Genomic DNA, 20,108 nt, shown 5'->3' with positions numbered 1-20,108 from the left:
GACTTCAAAGTACCATAGCAAAACTTGATTAAAAAAAAGCAAAACTTCTAAATCCTAATTTGTTGAAGGAATCTTTTCATATAGATGATAATTGATACACACAAGTCATAGGCAGGTGAAAATTCTTTCAACTCTCTCTTTTCACTATGCACTTGATTTTTTACCTTCCAAAGAAACTCGTTTTTTAATCATTTGTTCAAACAAATCTAGATCCTTCATTTGCTCCCTTGAATGCACAGCTGTTTGCTTTAAAATGGGGTTGATTATTGCTGACTTCCTGAGAATACAGAGATGCAAATAGCCAGGTGCTATCATTGTCATTGCACAAAGTAAAATCCATTAGAGCTGAACTAGGAAAAACTCAACTAAAATCAACGTGTGAAAGTTTCTGAAAGTTGGTCTTGAGTTTACTCTGTTCATTTCCCTAAAGCTGTTGCTAAATGCTTAAGGAAAAGATGGTAGTCTCTCCAACTTCAGTTCCATGGGTATATCTTAGTCTAAATATTGTAGTCTACGGGAAATACTTTCTGAAAATGGGGATTAGGGAGTTCAGAAATCAATACTATTTTTTGTAAAAGCCGTACAGTATGCATAGTTTGAAGGAGACAGCAGGATGGTAACAAATACTTGCCCTTGTCAAGGGGCAAGTATATGCCACCTTTTCTAACGAAAGGTGAATTAGGATCTTAGAACCTTGTGGTTCAGGTAAGTTCAAACTGAAGAAATACAAACATCTCATCTCTATAAAGAAGAGCAGAAAAAGAAGCCAAAAATATATATTAACGAACACCCTCCCAGATGGGATAATTGAGGTTTTGTTGCTTAATCAGAAACTAGGGAATAGCAGTGAATGTCCCAGAGCCTGAGGTTTTAGTTCATAATGAAATGGGTGGTTAGTCAGTAATTGTGAAATACACTCAGCATGTAACCCCCTTACATGAGGTCCTACTGTAAATAGTTACTCACTTTTCTTTATTTAATAAGTTGGCAGATGTATAAAGATGACTCTGCTCTTTGGTAAAGCTGTATGTATTGGGTTGGCCAGAAGGTTTAATCAAGTTTATGGACTTGTGGACACAGCGGGGGAAGGAGAGCGTGAGAGGAATTGGGAGAGTGGCATTGACATATATACACTATCATGTGTGAAAGGGCTAGTGGGAAGCTTCCATACAACACAGCGGGGTGCGGCCTGGCTCTCTGTGATGACCTAGAGGGATGGGATGAGGGGGAGAGGAGGGATGCTCACGAAGGAGCGGATAAATATATATTAAGACTGATTCACGTCGTTGTACGGCAGAAACCAACACAACATGGTTAAAGCAACTTTCCCCCAATTAAAAAATAAATTAACAAAAAAAGATGTTATGGAAAAAAGCCCAGATGAACCTTTTGGTCAACCCAGAATATATACACATTGATATTTTGAGTCATGCTGTGTACTAGGCTATTGTCCCAATTAAAATTGTAATTAGAAGAAAGAAAATTACCAGGCTTATTTTTTTCTTTTATATGTTATAAAATTGACTTCTGAATCCTTTTAAAAACATACACTGTCTTAAGTTTCTTTGTATTGGCAAATCTAACTTTTTAGACTTTGTGTTGATAGACATAGAGCTGATATAGAAGACCTCTATACCATTAAATTTTCATATGTCAAATCAGTTAGAATACTTTTGGCTACAGTTAACAAATTCTCAACTCAACTGGCTTAAACAATAAGGAATAAATCATTATACATGACAAAAAGCCCTGAATTGGTTAATTCTTTGCCTCCATTACATCATTCAGAACCCCAAATCTCTTCATCTTTCTATTCTGCCAACCTCATCTCCTAGTCCCTCATAGTTTCCATTGGCTGCAGCAACTCTGAGGTGTTATGTTTTTAAAATCATTTGTTGTTTAGTCACTAAGTTATGTCCAACTCTTTGCAACCCCATGGACTGTTGCCCACCAGGCTACACATAACCAGAGCCAAAGTATTTTCTTAGGGTCTTCCATCAGATTTTCCTTCACATCTCTTTGTTCACACTGGATCACATGCCCAGAGCAATTAAGAGGATATATCCACCATGATTCATTTAGAGCAATAAAGACCTTAGCCTGAATCAGATAAGTGGTGTCTGGACAGGGAGAAGATGGATATTTGGGCAAAATTAGAGTGGTTTTACGAGGAAGAATGGGAGAATGCCAGTGAGACATACACAAGAAAATTTGACACATAGGGATCCCTTAAGCTAAAATTAAGAACCCTTCTTGTAGGATCTTTGAATTCTGTGATGGTGTCACATGTAGCCCTGGAAGCTGTGTTCTCTGTTCACATACCTTCATTTTGTTCTGCATAGAAACCTGGTCAGGGCTAACTGGCAACTGGGATCCAGTATAATCTTAAGAAACCAACCACACAGCACGATAGGAGCAAGGGAGAGCGAAGACCGTTAGAGGTTAACAGAGCCTTCAGGAAATGGGGGCAGAGCTGTAAATCCCCAAAGAAGACCAGGTTTGAGCAAGGTGTGACATGTCCTGGCTGTGTATATGAGGTCTCAGGGAGGTCAGGTTGCAGAAAACATGACAGCGTGGCACTTTGAGAAATGCACAGTGGGTGCAGGGAGTGTTCCAGCTCATCCAGTCCAATACCTGGAAAACTAGGGAGCAGGTGGGCCCAGAGCCAGCTGACTGGATTCAGTGTGGGGCTCTCAAGATTCCGAATCTCCACTAGCTCCTCTTGGTTCTTAGGTATGCTTGGGAGTGGGGTTGGTAGAGCATGCAGTTAAATGGATGCTCATTTGGAAAGTTGTAATGAAGCTCAGGCAAGGCAGGAATTTATATAAATGGATTGTTAAATTTTGATTTTGTTAATGTAATGGTATGCCCTTAACTTTTATGGTGAGAAAGTGTAAGAAGCAGCCATATGATTTCTACATTGAATATAAAACTTCTGTTGTCCGTTCTGTTCTTCAGTTTCCCCCAGGTCACATGACTTTTTCCTTCAGCTCTGCTCCTCTGATACCTTTTCCCTGAGCCCTCACCCCTGACTTTTAACTGCTCCCCCTTGCTTATTTTTCTTCATAGCTCTTATTGCTGCTGGAAAGTTTATTTACTATTTATTGTCTTTCTCCTCCAATAGAAGTAGGCTTCATAAAGTTGGGAACTTTACTTTCTTGTTCATGCTATATATTATCTCCAGTACTGAGATCATACTGGGAACGTTTTAGGCACTCAGTTAAGATTTGCTGAATGAATGAGTGAGATACCTTTTGGTATTCTTCCTAAAGAAGGAAATAGATGTACCTTCTTTTAATGACTAATGTGAAATATGTTTTCTGTTCTTTTTTTGCCTTAGCTATTAGAATTGCTAAACTAAATTTGGGGTTCGTTTGCAATAACCATTCTTAGCATGGGTTAGTCGGTACTTCCTCACTATAGAGCTTGTAAAAAATATTCATTTCAGTTTCAGTATTATTTATTGAAAGTTGCCTCAATTCCCATAGGGAAGTAAATGAGGGTTGAAGAATAATAAATGAACTGCCTGACTGACTGAAGGGTGACAGGGAGAAGTCAAAAAAGAACACCAGGCTTTTGAGTCTGGATGAATAAGAATACTGGAGCTGTTGTTAATGGAAATTGGAACCAGATCAAAACATTACTCATAAAAGTATCTTCTCTGTCACCATTTTGGGGACATCTCACTCCAGTGTTGTTGCTTGGTCAGTATTTTTCCTCTTCCTCAGTATGCTTTGAATACCATGAGAGGAGGGACTCTGTACCTAACATATAGTACCTTTTCTTTACCACTTATTTTTTAATCCATTTTTAAATTGAAATATAACCAATTTACAGTGCTGTGTTAGTTTTCCACTTATTATTTTTTTAATTGAGGTATATAGTTGCTTTACAGTTTACCACTTATTTTTAACTTTAAATCCCTACATTAATAAATAATAACTAGTTTGTCATCTGCTCTTACCTTTTCAACCTGCAATTTCCCCTCCTTTATGGATTCCAGACTTCTGTCATTTCTCAATGACTTCCTTCCCAACAGAGACCTTCATTCCTTTAACCACAGCAGCCTCCCACTCTAGGGTTCATGAATAGATGCTTTTTCTTCCCTTCCTGCTCTCCTGAATCTCATTCCCCTGATGGCTAAGCCAAAGGTGACTCATCACATCATAGACTTCCAACTGGAAGGGGCCAGAGAGACTGTCTCGTCTAATTGACTCATCTCCAGTTGGTCTGAGGAGGTGAAGGGATTTGCCCTAAGTCACTGCTAGTTGACTTCAGGGAAGAAATTAGAACACAGCAGTCCAGTGGTTAAGACTCCACGTTTCTCCTGCAAGGAGATACCTATTCGATCCCTGGTTGGGTGAACTAAGATCCTGCATGCTGTGAAAAAATAAAAGTTAAGCAAAATTAGAACATAGAGCTCTTTACTCTAGATGCACATCTCACTGCAGAACAAGCAAGCCCCTTTCTGACTCCAGAAAAGGACAGTGTTATACCAAAAGTAGAGAAATATGTTTTTCTTTTAGTTGGAAATATCTTAAATGCATTGTATCATAGGAGTTAAGTGTAAGACTGCCTCCATTTGATCTTGGTTGTTTTGGACAAGTTATCTAACCTTTCTATTTCAGTATATCCTTTTTCTCTTCTTTCTATGCATTTGTATGCTTAATATACATATTTAAATCTGTAGATGGGGTTTGTTAATATTGAGAGAAATTATGTGTGTGCATTTTTATGTACGTACATGGAATGATACTGGTTCTATTAGTTTCTTTCACTTAATATGGTCTTAAGAAAATATTTCTTTAGTGGTTTTTCTCTTTCTTTTTTTGACCAAGAGGCCTGTGAAAATCACACCGCCTGCAGTGGAAGCAGAGTCTTAATCACTGGATCACCAGGACAGTCCCAGGGATACCTTTCCAGTTCTGTCTTATTCCTTTTAATGACCATGTAGTATTCCACAATGTGTATGGTTATTTAACCACTTTCACGCTAATTCATTTTAATTTGTATCTTCTCATTTTTCACTATTACAGCTCTGCAGAGAAGCCTTTATGCAAATTCTTGTGAATAACATGTGACTGCATTCACTAGGACTGGTATTCAGAAGTGCAGATATTAGGTCTAAGTAGGCACAGGGTTCTGAAAACAGGGTATGACTAAGTCATCACTGGTTCAATTTCTGCATTATATGTTGATGTTAACTGGGCAGGGGGGTGAGTCTCATGCTGCATGTATTATATTAGGAACTGGGAGCATTTTAGAAAAATTACCCCTCATCTTTTTCTTACATTGTAAGGAAAGTACATTGTGTTCCTGACTTTGAGGGAAAGCAAAAAATAAACTTTCTCCTCTTCCCCCTTCCAAGTGACTAAAATTAGTGAAATTATACTAAGCAACCTCTGCTTGACTCGATGACGGCATTAACCACACAGGACTATAATTGTTGGTACTTATCTGTTTATACCCACCCCCTAAACTTTGGGTTTTTTAAAGGGTAAGGATTATGTTTTATCAATTTTTGTATCCCTCAAACATGAGCATAATACCAGCGCATAATTATATTTTGTTGAAGAAATGAGTGAATTCAAGTCAACATTGGCGTTTGTTAAGTGTCTAGGATATGCAGAGATTACTAAGAACTGATAACAACAGAGATGAAGCAGTCAAAGTTCTCCCTCAAGGAATTTAGAGTCTAATGTGAGAAATAGATATAGGCTGAAAACATCTAGGAATCAAGGTGTTAGTAACAAATGTGATTTAAACCAAAGTATTGTGGGGCTTCCAAGGAGAACTAATTAAGGCTAAGAGAATATTAAGGAAGGTTTTCACAAAGGAAGTAAAATTTGAGACATTTGAGTTGGGCCTGGAGCTTCCCTGGTGGCTCAGATGGTAAAGAATCTGCCCGCAATGTGGGAGATCTGGGCTCAGTCCCTGGATTGGGAAGATCCCCTGGAGAAGGGAGTGGCTACCCAGTCCAGTATTGTTGCCTGGAGAATTCCACGGACAGAGGAGCTTGGTGGGCTACAGTCCATGAGGTCGCAAAGAGTCGGACACGACTGAGCGACTAAGCACAGGGCAGCACAGAGCTGGGCCTGATAGAGCAGGTTGTTGATTTTTCTGTGTAATTACCATTTTGGTGACTTTAAACATATGTTTCAGAAACCATTGTCACTGTTTAGATGTCATGTAACCTTCGGGCTACAAATAGGCTGGAAGTGAAGTGTTACACTTGGGCTCTGGAACTAGGGCCTCAGACCCAAGATCAAGCCAAAACATCTTCAGTTCTCAGCATGTCCACTGAGGAAGAAGTTGCTTCTGTTTTGTTTTTAAAGTCAATTCAGAGTGCTTTAGCATTTTATTTCTCCTCTCTTTAAAAATGAAACACAAATTTTTCTTCCTTTGTTTTGACTGCATGGCATGTGGGATCTTAGTTCCCTGAGTAGGGATTGAACTCACACCCACTGCACTGGAAGCACAGAGTCTCAACCACTGGACTGCCAGGGGAGACCCCCAAACTTTTCTTGACCCTACTTCCTTAACCAGCTATCACCCATTTCTTTGATCTGCTTTGCAGAAAAACTCCTTAAATGATCCAATTCTTTTTCTCCTTTTCTATCTTTAACCCACTCCTGTCATGTACTCACCCCTACCAGCCCATCAGAACTGTTCTTGTCAAGGTCAACAGTGACCTCATTGTTGCTCAATCTCATCATCAGTTTTAGTCTTCTTTTACCTTACTTATTAGCAGCATTTAATGCAGACCATTCTTTCCTCTCTGATAGACTTTCTTCTCTTAATTTCTAGGATACCAGGCTAATTTTCCTCCTATGTGGCTGGTTATTTCTTTTTAATCTCCTTTGCTGGTTCTTCCCTTCCCAGACTCATCCCAGACTTAGGGTTGAAGGAAGCATACAGATTTGGTCCTTGGTCTACTTCTCTTCCCTACCTAAACTCACTCCCTTGATAATATATCTAGTTTCAAGGTTTTAAGTATCATCTACATTCCCTTGACTCAAAAATGTATATCTTCAACCCAGACTTCTCTTTTCTGAACACTCTGTATATCTTCTACTACTTGCTCAACATATTAAAACTGAATTCTGACTTTTCCTTCTGCCCCAAACTTGATTTACTTGGAGCCTTTCCCATCTTAGTTGGTAGTAACTTCATTCTACCATGCAAAAGCAAAAATCCTAGGAGTCATCATTGGAGTCATCCGAAAGTCATGGTACAATCTTTAGAAAATAAGCAGAATCTTTCTCACCCCCTCTCCTCAAGTTACCATTCTCTCTCAAGCAGCTTCCTGATTTGTACCCTGTTTCCACAAGACATACACACTCACATACACTAAGGTGCGTTCTTAGCACTGCAGCCAGAGTGATCTTTTTGTACTTTTTTGCTCAAAATCCTCCAAAGGCCTCTCATTTTACTCTGAAAAAGTCCAAGTCCTTACAGAGGTCTATAAAGCCTTGCAAGATTTGCACCACCACCTGCCCTTACCATCTCCCCTCTAGTCTCCTCTTGGGCTTTCTCTTTTTTTAAAAAAAAAAATATTTAATTTATTTATTTGGCTGGTTGCAGCATGCAGGATCTAGTTTCCTGACCAGGCCCCTTGCATTAGAAGCGCACAGTTTTAGCCAGGATTTCCAGGGAAGTCCCATCTTGGGCCTTCTTGATGCTCCTCCGCAGGGGTTTTACACTGGCTGTTCCCTCTTCCTGATGTGCTGCTCCCCACCATATCCACATGGAGACAGCCTCACCTTCTAGCCTTTGACTAAATGTCTCAACCAACTCAACGAAGTCTGGGACTTCCCTGGTGGTGCAGTGGTTAAGACTTTGTGCTTCCACCACAGGAGGCAGAGGTTCAATCCTTGCTTGGGGAACTAAGATACTGCATGCAAAAAAATAGTAATAATAAAATAAAAACAAATCTGCCATCATCCTCGTTCCTTCTGATATTTTTACCCTGCTTTTCTCCTGCTGCCCCTCATGGCATTTATTACCTTCTAACCTACTGTATAGTTTACTGCAATGGAAACTCTTTCTTTTGTTCACAGGTGTATCCCAACTATTAGCAACTGTGCTTAGCACATAGTAGGTCTCTCAATAAATAAATCATCGAGCTTTCCTTGACAAGGATCCAAAATGCCTTGATTGTCTTTCACTCACTTTGCTTGAGTAGGTAGGGTGATAATGTAAGAAAAGTACTAGGCTGATGACCGGGGTCTAGCCTAGGACCAAACTTGCTATTTGTTTAACTGCGAGAGTTGTATTGAATTTGTGAGAGTGTATTAAGCTGTATACTTATGATATATACATTTTTCTTTCATATATATATATAAATTGCTTTTTCACAAAATAATTCATCATGCATGTTTTCCCTAGCGTTATTCTTCCAGATATGATTCTTTAATGGTTATACAAGTAATTTGAAAAGCATAAAACACCATACACTGTTCAATGGTGATGTATTATTCCTTCTTTAAGTAGCTGAAAGTTTGTTTTACAAGACTGTGATTTCTTCCCTTTTGCTACAGGGGACATGGTCTCAAAGTACCGAGAACCTTTAATCCACACCTTCCTCAGAGGAGCAAGAGATCCGGATAGTGCTCACAGGGCCAGCAGCCTGTCCAACCTTGGAGAGCTGTGCCAGAGGCTGGACTTTATGCTGGGCTCCGTGGTTCATGAGGTATTGCAGATTGATTCCTTTCTCTATAGCTTGTTTTCACTTGGACCTATAATGTAGCTTGGCCCCGGGAGTTAGGAGACATGTGTTCTTTTTCTAGATCTAGAAAGTCATTTAACCTCCCTCAGCCTTGATAGTCTCGTATGTATGTTGAAAGTTGTATTAGTAAGAGTTTTTTAATTGCAAGTGACAGGATGTCATCTTAACCTACTTTAAGCCATAAAAGGGGATATACTGTAAATATTCCAAGGAAACAGAACAGAAGAAACTTTGAGGAAGGGCAAAAAGAACTTTGCCCTAGATCTCTGGGCTACCTATGAGTGTCATCTTTGTTCACAGAAACATCTCAGGCAAATACATATTCTAATTGGCCCTCACTGGTCGAAGATATCCTGCGTTGCCAGGCGGATTCTTAATTACTGGATCACCAGGGAAGCCCCTTTGTATTTAAGTTTTTAATAACTTAAAAACAATGATTTTTACCAACTTAAAATCTTTCAGTATGCTAATACACATGAACCATTGGGCATCTGATTTTTACTATTTATAGATGGCACTTTGCACTCTCTTACTGTTTAGTCTATTAACTTGTAACAGTTAAGGACTTTGCAGCTCTGTTTTGTTATATCAGCTAAAGATTTCAGTCTGTTATAAATATTCTGGGTGCAGTATTGAAATGGCTCCCGTATTTTTTACTCCGTTTATTTGATCTGATCATGTGACTCAATCCAAACTGAACCATAAACCCTGAACTGAAAAAAAACTCCTGGACCATGATCTGAACCAAACCCAAATACTATTATTCCTAATAACAGAGATAGAGTTCACATACTGTACCTAATCCACCTACTTAAAGAGTACAATTCAATGGTTTTTAGTATATTTAGAGTTGTGGGAGCATCCCCCAATTTTCTTGAACATAGCCATGAGCTGAATAGGTACTTCCCTGTAGCTCACAGTAAAGAATCTGCCTGCAGTGCAGGAGAACCAGGTTTGATCGCTGGGTCGGGAAGATCCTCTGGAGCAGGGCATGGCAACCAATTCCATGGGGAATGGAGTATTCCCATTCTTACCTGGAGAATCCCATGAACAGAGAAGCCCACAGGAGCCTGGTGAGCTACAGTCTATGGAGTTGCAAAGAGTTGGGCATGACTGAACGACTAACAGTACAATATATGACCTGAATAAAAATTTCATCCAGATCTCCAAGTGAATCAGTTCAGATTTGACCATATCCCATACATTTTCTAAAACCAATGAACTCAAACTAAGCTTGACATCATGATCTTCTCTGAACCCAGAAACTGAGACCATACTTCTTTTTGAGTTCCTAGTTTCATCTTTCCTTTCTTCTCTTAAGGAAACTGTAACATGCTGATGGCGTATCTTTTCCTGTTGAAAGTGTTAGAGAAATTTCTTGGTTTGGTTAATTAGAAAGATTGTGCCAAAGCGGGGTTTGCAACATTTAAGAAGTGTCAAAGAAAAAATAGTGTCATCTTTCTGGAGAGCCCCCTGACCTGTTGGAAGAGAACCAAATTTCCAAGCATACTTGGGGATGGGAATAAATGAGGCCCCACCCTACCACCCACTTACCTGTGTGTTCACTTGGTCAGATGACTTAGATTCTGAGCTTGGTTTCCTGACCTAGAAAATGGGATTAAAATATCTATAATGCAGGATTGTTACAAGGATCTAGGGATAATGTATATGCTTAGATACAGTATACAGTGATTCATTCAGCAATTGCTATTGAGAGCCAAACAGCATATATGCTAAATAACATTCTGGATATCTATCATTCTTTGAAATAGACATTGACTCCCATCATCTTGGATGGGATGTTCTAGTGAGAGGAGACAGACAATAAATGATATACTTGTTAAAATATATAGTATGTTAGGGACTTCCCTGGTGGTCTAGTGGTTAAGAATCCACCTTTCAATGCAGGGGATGCAGTTTCAATCCCTGATTGGAGAACTAAGACCCCATGTGCTGCGGGGCAGCTGAGCCAGCATGCCACAACGAACAGCCCATGCACTTGCAGCTAAGACCCGACACAGCCTAAGTAAATAAATAAAATTAGAGAGATTAAATTCGTTGCCAAGGTCATGCCAGGCTGGGATTTGAATGCAGGCATTCGGTTCCTGAACCTGCGCTCTTAACGACTCCTCTGTATTGTCTCTCAATGAATGTTTTCATTTTGTTTATAAGATTGCTTTGTGCCCTTGAAAAAGAAGGAGAGTTGCCATATGAGAAAAGCTCCTGACAGGAAGGGTCATGCAGTTTTGTTTTAACAGCACTTGCTTTTGGCAATGAAACTTCAGAAGACAATGTATTCCCTCTGATTTGAAAAACCAGGTGTTTCCATCCCACATAATTCCTGTCTGTTTTTAGATGCTCCTTCTTATGTAGTGCCCCATGCCTGCTGTGTCATCAGTGCCAAACCAGCTGCTTTGGGTGGACTGCAAGTTTGAACATGCTTGGACACCTGACAGTCTTCGTATTTCAGCCACTGGGTCCTCCTGTAGTCAGGTTACTCTTGTCCATTCACATCAAATAAGTGGGAGATTTGGCCTGGGTTTTTTTGTAGTTGTTCATTCATTTGTTTTTCATTTGATAAATACTTTCTGAGCACTTACTTTGTGCCAGTTATGAGACTGGAGCCAAGCCACATGCTTGGGATCCATCTCTGAACAGAACGGAGTTTCTGTCCTCATGAAGCTGACATTCTAAAGAGGACAGTTGGGTGACAAGCAAGTGAACAAACAAATATGTACTGTGTCAGATGGAGTAAGTGGAGATGAATCTAGTCAGGCAAGGGGATGGAGGGACTTTGCTATTATATGTGAATCTGTGAACCAGGATGAATAAGGAAAGCTTCAGTGATGAGTGACTTAAGCACATGTGAAGAAGCAGGAGCAGGAGCAGATCCTGGCAGATACATGGGGAGAGGGCCTTCTGGGTTTGACTTTTACTGTGAGTGAGATGGGTAACCAGAGCAGAGGAATGAAATTGTCTAACTTATTTTTTTTAATTATTTATTTATTTTTGGCTGTGCTAAGTCTTCATTGCTGCCTATGTCTCTAGTTGCGGTAAGCAGGGGCTGCTCTCCGTTGCAGTGCACAGGGTTCTCATTGCAGTGACTTCTCTTCTTGCAGCCACAGGCTCTAGAGTGTGGCTGTGGCACACAGGCTTCAGTCGCCTTGCGGCATGTCGGATCTTCCCAGCCAGGGATTGAGCCAGCCTCCCCTTTGTTGGCAGACAGATTTTTATCCACTGGACCACCAGGGAAGTCCTATCTAATTTATTTTAAAAGTTTGTTGTGTCTTCTCCAACAGTTTTTTCACTGTCTCATGAAAGCTCTTGAAGTCTTTTGTAGTCTCAGAAATGCTTGACCTCAGCATGTACTAGTGGAGAAGGAACTTTTAACTCTGGGGAAATGTGTCTTTGGCTGCAGACTGAAGGAATTCTTCTTCATGGGTGTTTGTCGTGTGTCAGGTATATGAAAGGAGACAAAGGACCCAATCTCTTCCCCCAAGGAAATCTCAGTAGACTGTGGCACACGGGAATAAATAGTGGAATAGAGTGATATCCTGTGACAAGCCCAAGGTCTTGAGGGAACACCGAGCTGGGACCCTCAGGTAGGCCTGTCGGGGCAGCAAGGAAGTCACATTGATCAAGCGTTAGGCAGGCAGAGGAAAGGGGAAGTATAACCTGTTTTGATATAAAATTGAACAAACCAGCCTTCATAGGCACTTCTAACGTGATCTGATCCAGGGGTCATAGCTATGGATCTCGGGCTTCTGAACAAAGTTGTCCAACCCGTTGGGTAGTCCAGACTTGGGTACTGTCTATGCCATGACACTGCTTACAAGTAGGGAAGGAACATAAAAGGATTTGAAAGGACCAGCCCTTTCACAGCCTCTACTGGGAATTCAGGTTTTTCCTCTCTGTTGATGTCAAGATTTAACCTGTCTGGAAACCATTATTATTTTTTCCCCAATTTCTCCTTGTTCTTGTCAAAAACTGTGTTGCTTGAAACCAAATCTTGATAGTCTCTTTCATCTTTATCATTCTCCATGAAAAGTAAATATGATTTAAGCGAACTGCAGTGAGAGGCCCATCCTCAGAACAGCAAATAAGATGTGCCCCAGGTGACAAGTACAGGAGCAAGCCACTTGTAAGGTGGTGCCCAGAATTCCACAAACTCGGGCTTTGAAGGGTGATACAGAGCTGTCACCTCTGATTCCACTGAATGATTTGATTTGATGACCAGATTTGTCACCATCAGTGCTGTTTCCTTGATAATAGCATAAGCACTGAGATGAGGGCTCATGTAGATGTCCTGGGAAACCTCAAGGAAGCGAACAGAGCCACCACGGTTCTGTTTCTCATCAGATTAAGTGAGCAAGCAGAACATGTGGGAATTAGAGGCATCCTGCCTGGCTATTAAAGTTTCTTTTTTTTTTTCAATTGCAAGATTATTTTTATTTATTCTTAATTAGGGAATAATTGCTTTACAGTGTTGTGTTGGCTTCTGCCATAGCACGTGCATCAGCTGTATGCACGCATGTGTCTCCTCCCTCTTGAGCCTCCTCCCACATTCGCCTCCATCCCACCCATCCCTCTTGGTCATCATAGAGCACCGAGTTGAGATCCCTGTACTAGACAGTAGCTCCCTGTTAGCTGTTTTACATATGATAGTATATTTATGTCAGTGCTACTCTCTCACTCTGTCCCACCTTAAAGCTTCTTAGTTGACAGAAAGACAAATGATTTAGTATTGAACAAGTTAGCAGACTGACTGGGTTTTAACAGAGGAAGTTTTGGGAAAGGGGAGGAAGGTGCTGTTGGAAAGTTGAAATCATGCTTTCTTGATACCTGAACCCTGCTACCTCTCTTCTGAAATTTTCAAAAGTTGATTTTTGGCCCTCTTGCCATTTGTTTTATCTTTATTTATATAGTTCTGATTATGCCTGGTGTGTGCCAGCTATTTGGGGAGTGATATTTTTCCATATTTCTGTTGGCTCCTAACAGGTGTCAAATTGGTTAAACTGACCTTTAACATTTCCAAAGCGATTGTTGTTTTTCTCTCTGCTTGGCTTTCAGAAGTGGAGATGATTTACATAGTTTAGCCAATAAAAAAAAAAAAAATCCTTCCATAGTTTGGTTTATTAGAATAGGTGTATTGGCCCTTAGGGCAGGTGACATGAAGATACCATGGAATGGGTTTCTGCCCTTTGGAAAGACTTAGAAGAGAAATACTATCCCAATTCATAAATTAGTAAAGACCTTACATCATCTATCTGTTCTCCAAAGCTTTTAGTGGGGTGGAAGGCAGTGTTAAATATGTCCTTGGGGCTGGAGGTGAGAGCGACCAGCCATGAGAGTGACTTGTTCAGACTGGCCAGATGGAAGAGAGCGGCCAGGCATCTTCCCTGCTTGTAGTGTTTGACGAGGAGTCTGCCCCACTGGCCTGCTGAAGGACAGCATTCCGAGTTGGTTATAGGAGCTTGACCTGAACGGAAGAAGCTGTTTGTATCTTTTGATGGTATGTGCAAGACCGTATTAAAATTCTGATGCCTTAAAAAGACATTTTGCACAACCGAACATTGTATACATGTCATGGGATTTGGTACTGTGATGAAGGTGTTGAGGAAGGTCCAGAAATACTTCTGGTCACAGACCTCTGCCTGACTGTCCTGAGTGGCTAATTGCAGATGGGCTTGGTGCAGTCTGGTCATAAGTCACCAAGAGCAGGAGGCCATTACGGCTGATCTCAGCAAGTTGTGAAAAGTAACCGCCTCCTCCCAGTCACGTCTTTAAGGTGGCACAGGGATTCAAGGGCTGGCCTTACAGCAGAAGCCCTTTTCCAGTCAAGATGCTTTTGCCTGTCCTGACTGTGGACTAAATGCCTGACAGTCAGAGCTGATTCTACACTGAGCCTTGCGGCAGAAGTGTTGGACCAGGCGGGGTTCCAGGCCAGGAGGCTTTTGTCCTCCAAATGTGGGCCAGAACCAAACCTTGAAGGAAGCAGGCAAAAGGCTTTGGAGAGTCTGTGTATTACGTGGGCCTGGGCTGGCTTTCATACTTCAGTTATCAGACTGAATAAGCTAAACTTTTATGTGTCAGGAAGGCCTCAGACCTAGCTCCAACTTGTTCTCTGATTTCAGCTCTTACCTCATAAATACTAAGCCTGCAAGTGGAGGTACCTATTATACTGTTGCCTTTTTGGAGGTCACCCAAGGGACTCCTCCGAGGACTGAATTGCTTCTACCGTTAATGCCAGAGGCATGGAAGCCACTGATGGCATTGGGTTGGGGTCCCAGGTGAAAAGCAAAAGCAGTTTGCTGAGTCTTATTGAGAAACAGTCCCCAAAGAGTTGAGTTTTTCTGGGATTTCCCTTCACTTGTAAGCGTCAGGCTTGTCTAATAGATGTACAACTTGATTAAATGCCAGTACATCACAGATGCAATTATATTTAAGAACAAGCTACTTCTTCTAATCCCTTTGCCATCGCTGATTAATTAGACACTTTGAACTATGCCCAACTGTTTGAAAGCTGTGAAAAATACAACCTGCATAGTTAAAATTTCTGCACAAGCTATTTCCTCATTTGTGCCTACATGCTTTTTTTAAACCTTTTTAAAAAACCATTCTTTAAATGTAATATGTATTTATACATGTTCCCAAGCACACAATCTGGCTATTTTCTTATCATGGTTAGTAATCCTACCAGTTGGCCAAGATATACACTCACACAGTAAATCACATAACAAAGTATGTAAGAAACCAAGTGAATAATTTAGACTTACCTTCAGATTTTTGCTGTCATTGGTTACACTCCAAAATGTTTGTTTTTTCTTTCTCGATCTTGCACAGATACCTCATAAAGGATCATTCCTGCTGTTTCTAGTGGTATCTTTTTACAGAGGTTTTAGAATATTTTTGTTGTGCCTACCGGGAGCAGGGTGGGAGCAGGATGGCTGGTACAAGGTATAGAAATTTTTCATTTTATGACGTATAATTATTACTATATATCTTATACCATGTTTTGCAAATAATTCCCAAGTCTTTTCTGTTATAGAACTGTCTTTTAAAGTAAATAAACACTAAAAGACCCATTCCACAAGTGAAGATGCCCAGGCAGGGAGTCTCAGAAACTGACCCCTTGTAACGCCCATGGGCCATACACTGGACTTGTAGGATGGGGTATCTGGACACGCTAGAATATCAGTTTGAATATTTATGTATTTCTCTATCCCTGGACTGAAAATTTCATCAGTTGGCACATTGATCCTCATGCCAGGCCTTGAACTCGAAAGCCTGCTTGAGTCAGTCTTCAAGGTCCTCACATCCCTATACACCACTGTGTTTCAGATCAGTTTTTCTTTCTTCGACTTGATGTCCCCAAAGTGGGGCAGGTAACAGTTCCTCCCACTTTGGAGGAGAAATTTACCTCTGACCATGCCTTTATTATATGCACATATATTTCCTTCCCACTCCCAAATCTCCCTCCTGAATTCCAAACCAGATTTTGCCCCTTTCCAGAAAAGCCAGACTAAATCAAGGTCTCCATCACTACATCTCTCCCTTTTCATGGAGAATGAGGACGCAGTCCACCCCTGGCTAAGCCAGATTTTTGCAATGAATGTATAGAAAGTGGAACACAGTTGAAGGCCTTTAGGTAATTGTGCAACTCTGATTTTTATTGACTTCTTCTTCCCTCACCCTCTTAGGTAACAGCTTGTCTGATTGCTGTGGCGAAAACAGACCGTGAAGTCCAGGTGCGGAGAGCTGCCATCCACGTGATTGTGCTGCTGCTTCGGGGACTCAGCCAGAAGGCCACTGAGGTAAATCAGTCTCTCACCATTTGCAAATCCCCTCCCTCTTTGTTCTTTATCTGTTCATCAGTCTTCCTTTCACCAGGACAGGCCTGCAACCTTTTTCCTGGGCGAATTCATACAGATGAATCAAGTCAGCAGGGACTTTTATAGCAGGAAAATTCTGTTGTTTGCATCTTCAGTAAGAGTCTCGTTTTCTCTGTATCACATTAGGCAAACTGCATCCTAACCTCCAGAAAAACCAGGACGCAAATTTATAGGTTGAGGTCCTGGGCCCCAGCATTCCCATCAGAGGGACAGGTTCCAGGGTGAGCTGTGGACCGCACCAAGCCTGCTTTTTATAGTGTGAACTTGAGTGATTTGTCTTCCTGACTCATTTCATTGTTCATATGGAATCACTAAAGGGCTTCATTTCAAATGTCTCCTTTCTAGCTGTGAGTGCAATCCATGAGATTTTAGTCGTTGCATAAATTAAACTTTTATTCCTCCAAATGGGTTTGGCTGGATTTCTCCCCAGTGTGTGGCCAGTCTTGGAAGAAAGTATATCTGTTCACGTGTGTGCTGAGAATGAATGACCTCTAAATTAATTTTCTGCTTGATTTTATTGGAAACACATTCCCAGTTGACTTTATAAAGAGAGTGTGCATTAATAATTCACTTCCTGGCATCCACAATGCTTGTCTATGGCCGACACATCAGTATTTAACCAAGTGTCAGTGAAGCCATTAGGAAAGTGTTTTGTCAGACACTTGGCTTTGTTCATGCTAGAATTTTGCCAAATCGAGTTCCTGACACCATTTTTGTACAAGCATTAGTTATCCCCCAGTTATTTTATCTAGGACCTTGATTGGAGTGGGGGACGGAGAGATCATAACTTGACATTTCAGATAATGGTTTTAGGGTACTCACTGTTCTTGTTGAGAATCTGCTGTACAAAATGGAATTTAAAAAGTCAGTATTTTTTTTACCCACTGTCAAAATCTACGAAACTCTTGACAAATATAGCATTGTTATGTAAGTTGTTAACAACAGAGGAAACTGGGTAAGGAGTATACAGGAATCCTCTGTATTGTCTTTGCAGCTTTTCTGTAAATCTAAAATTATGTCAAAATAAAAATTTATTTTAAAAATTGAGTCACAACACTATTAAACTAAATCTTAAAAACTCTGTAAGTGCGCACATCCTTACTCAGTGAGAGAGAGAGAGAAAGTGTGTGTGTATGTGTGTAGCATGGCAAATGTCTGGTTAGTTAAGTGCAAGAAGAAATAGAAACGCTGTCCAGATTTTTTCACATCTGTATGTAGCCACTGAAAGCAACACTGCTTGTCTCACCAGCACGGAAATAATTTGTAGCCATGGAAGGTTTGTGTCACTTTCAAAAAGCCATGTGAATGAAAAACTTCTGTTCTCCAAACTGTCTCCAGTCTGTACTCACTGAAATTTATAAATTGTGCTTACTCAGTGAATAAAGTAAACGAGATGAGATGAGATGAGTGTACAATTTCTCTTCCTGGTGCGCCCTTGAGACCAGGTGTGTTAAGTCTTGTAATCGTAGGTGTGATTATCATCAGGGACACTTTAATGAGAAGCGGAGATAACCGCAGAGCTTTCAATCTAAGATTTTCTTCACTGCTCTGTTTTGCCCCCAGGAACAGCTGAAATGAAAATGCCACTTTGTTGGTGAAGTTTTGTTTTGTTTTGTTTCCTCTTAATCACTGTCTCTCAAGCTGCAGAGTGCCAAAAGATAATCCTAGGTTTCAGTGAATTCTCTGTTTCTCGTGGATGTGCCGGCCTACAAACTGTGGTCCTGGCAGCTTGAATAGAAAGCAGAGTCCAGTAAGAAGTGGAGGTCCAGAAGATCAGGAGATAGACTGGAATCAGAGAAGGAAGACATTACCACCCCCACCGATGGGGTAGCTTTTACCTTTTTCCCATTTATACGTAGCTAGAATAGCCACTTTGGAGGGAAATATAGCCTTCTCTTTCTTAATGAAACACTTTCTCTGCTTAGCCTTGTTTTGGCCTTATGATCATATCTATTTATTTACTCATTCTCAAGTATAACCTGCAGCCAGAAGGGAACCCCCTTTATAAGCTAATTCTGCCTTACCTTTGCTGAAAATTGAATTTACAAGGAATACCAAGGAGAAGAGATATGTTTATACCTGTGCTTTCTGTTGGCCTCAGGGTTAAGAACAGCCCTCCTTATCATGGAAATTATGAGACGAGAGACAGCATGGGAAAATTGTGCCTAATTCTCCAACTCTCCCCAAGTTAAGTCTTTGCAAGGTGACTTGTTTATTCTGAGAATTGTAGATGTTTAGCACATCCATATTATTAGGACATTCATTCATTCCAAAGACAGTAATGAATAATTGGAACAGTAATGGCTAAGCAACAGCCTACCAGTTGTATGTGGGAGGCATGCAGTGCATTAGGGGTGCATATGTGCTCAATTGCTAAGTCATGTTCAGTTCTTTTGTGACCCCACGTACTGAAGCCCTCTGTCCATGGAATTTTCCAGGCAAGAATACTGGAGTGGGTTGCCATTTCCTTCCCCAGGGGATCTTCCCTCAAGGGTCATAGCCTCGTCTCCTGCATTGGCAGTTGGCTTCTTTACCACTGAGCCACTAGGAAAGCCCTTTTAAAGATTTTTGAATGAGTGATTTGGTGTGACCAGAGGCTCTCAGAATCCTGAATGTGTATTTCCCTTAGGAGCAATAGTTCAGTATTCAGGATCTGTTAATTCAGTGTTCACACAATTCTATAGAACATAATTATTAATATTACGAATAACAAGAATCAACTATATATACACTGGGGAAGAGGTTGAGTATCTTAAGAATGAATGATTTGGGGTTGACCATAGTTCTAGATTTATGTAGGTAACTGATACCACAGTCCTCTGCATAGTTCACTGAAAGTTGACTTAGAAGAACTGTGAGGGCCTTCCCTGGCAGTCCAGTAGTTAAGACAGTGCACTTCCACTTCAGGGGGCACGAGTTCGAGCCGCATGGGTTTGATCCCTGGTCAGGAAACTAAGATCCTGCGTGTTGTGGTCAGAAAAAAGAAAAAAAAAAAAAAAAACAAAACAACTATGAAATACTTTAGAACTTTGCACACAGGTTTGTAGTGACTAAGTATGGTGACATTTTAATATTGAAACTTTCTCCCTTGTTTTTTAACATTAAAAAGTAATTATAGCACATACCATTTCTTCCTTCTAGCCCCTAATTTTAAGTGACAAAAGAATAATCTATACTCTAATGGGAGATAAGTAAGTCAGCTTTAGAATTTATTCCTTCAAGATGACAACCAACCCTCAACACCATCTTGTGTCTTCAGAAATAAGCAAAATCTGGAAGCATCTTCAGGGAGAAGAGTTGGAGATTAATTGTTAATTGATGGTTGAGTCAGGTTCAGAGCCAAATCCAGGCCTCCACCCAGGAATTTTTTTTAAATATTTATTTATTTGTTTGGTTGTGCCGGGTCTTAGTTGCAGCTTGTGGGACCTAGTTCCCCAACCAGGGATTAAACCCAGGCCCCCTGCATTGGGAGCACAGAGTCTTAGCCA

The 20,108-nt window shown here is 40.7% G+C and overlaps 1 protein-coding gene across 2 annotated transcripts in view; it reads left to right on the top strand.

The window, feature by feature from the left end:
• TANGO6 (transport and golgi organization 6 homolog) overlaps positions 1 to 20,108 on the top strand; it is a 181,068-nt gene that overhangs the window by 134,598 nt on the left and 26,362 nt on the right. For both annotated transcript variants that reach the window (XM_070451087.1, XM_070451086.1), the window contains exons 16-17: positions 8,541 to 8,692; positions 16,429 to 16,542. In XM_070451087.1, the coding sequence (XP_070307188.1) occupies positions 8,541 to 8,692; positions 16,429 to 16,542 (266 nt within the window). The remainder of the gene's footprint in view (positions 1 to 8,540; positions 8,693 to 16,428; positions 16,543 to 20,108) is intronic.

Source organism: Odocoileus virginianus, chromosome 20 (assembly GCF_023699985.2).
Source record: "Odocoileus virginianus isolate 20LAN1187 ecotype Illinois chromosome 20, Ovbor_1.2, whole genome shotgun sequence".
In the NCBI taxonomy this organism is placed as follows: domain Eukaryota; kingdom Metazoa; phylum Chordata; class Mammalia; order Artiodactyla; family Cervidae; genus Odocoileus; species Odocoileus virginianus.
This window is presented reverse-complemented; position numbering and strand designations above follow the sequence as displayed.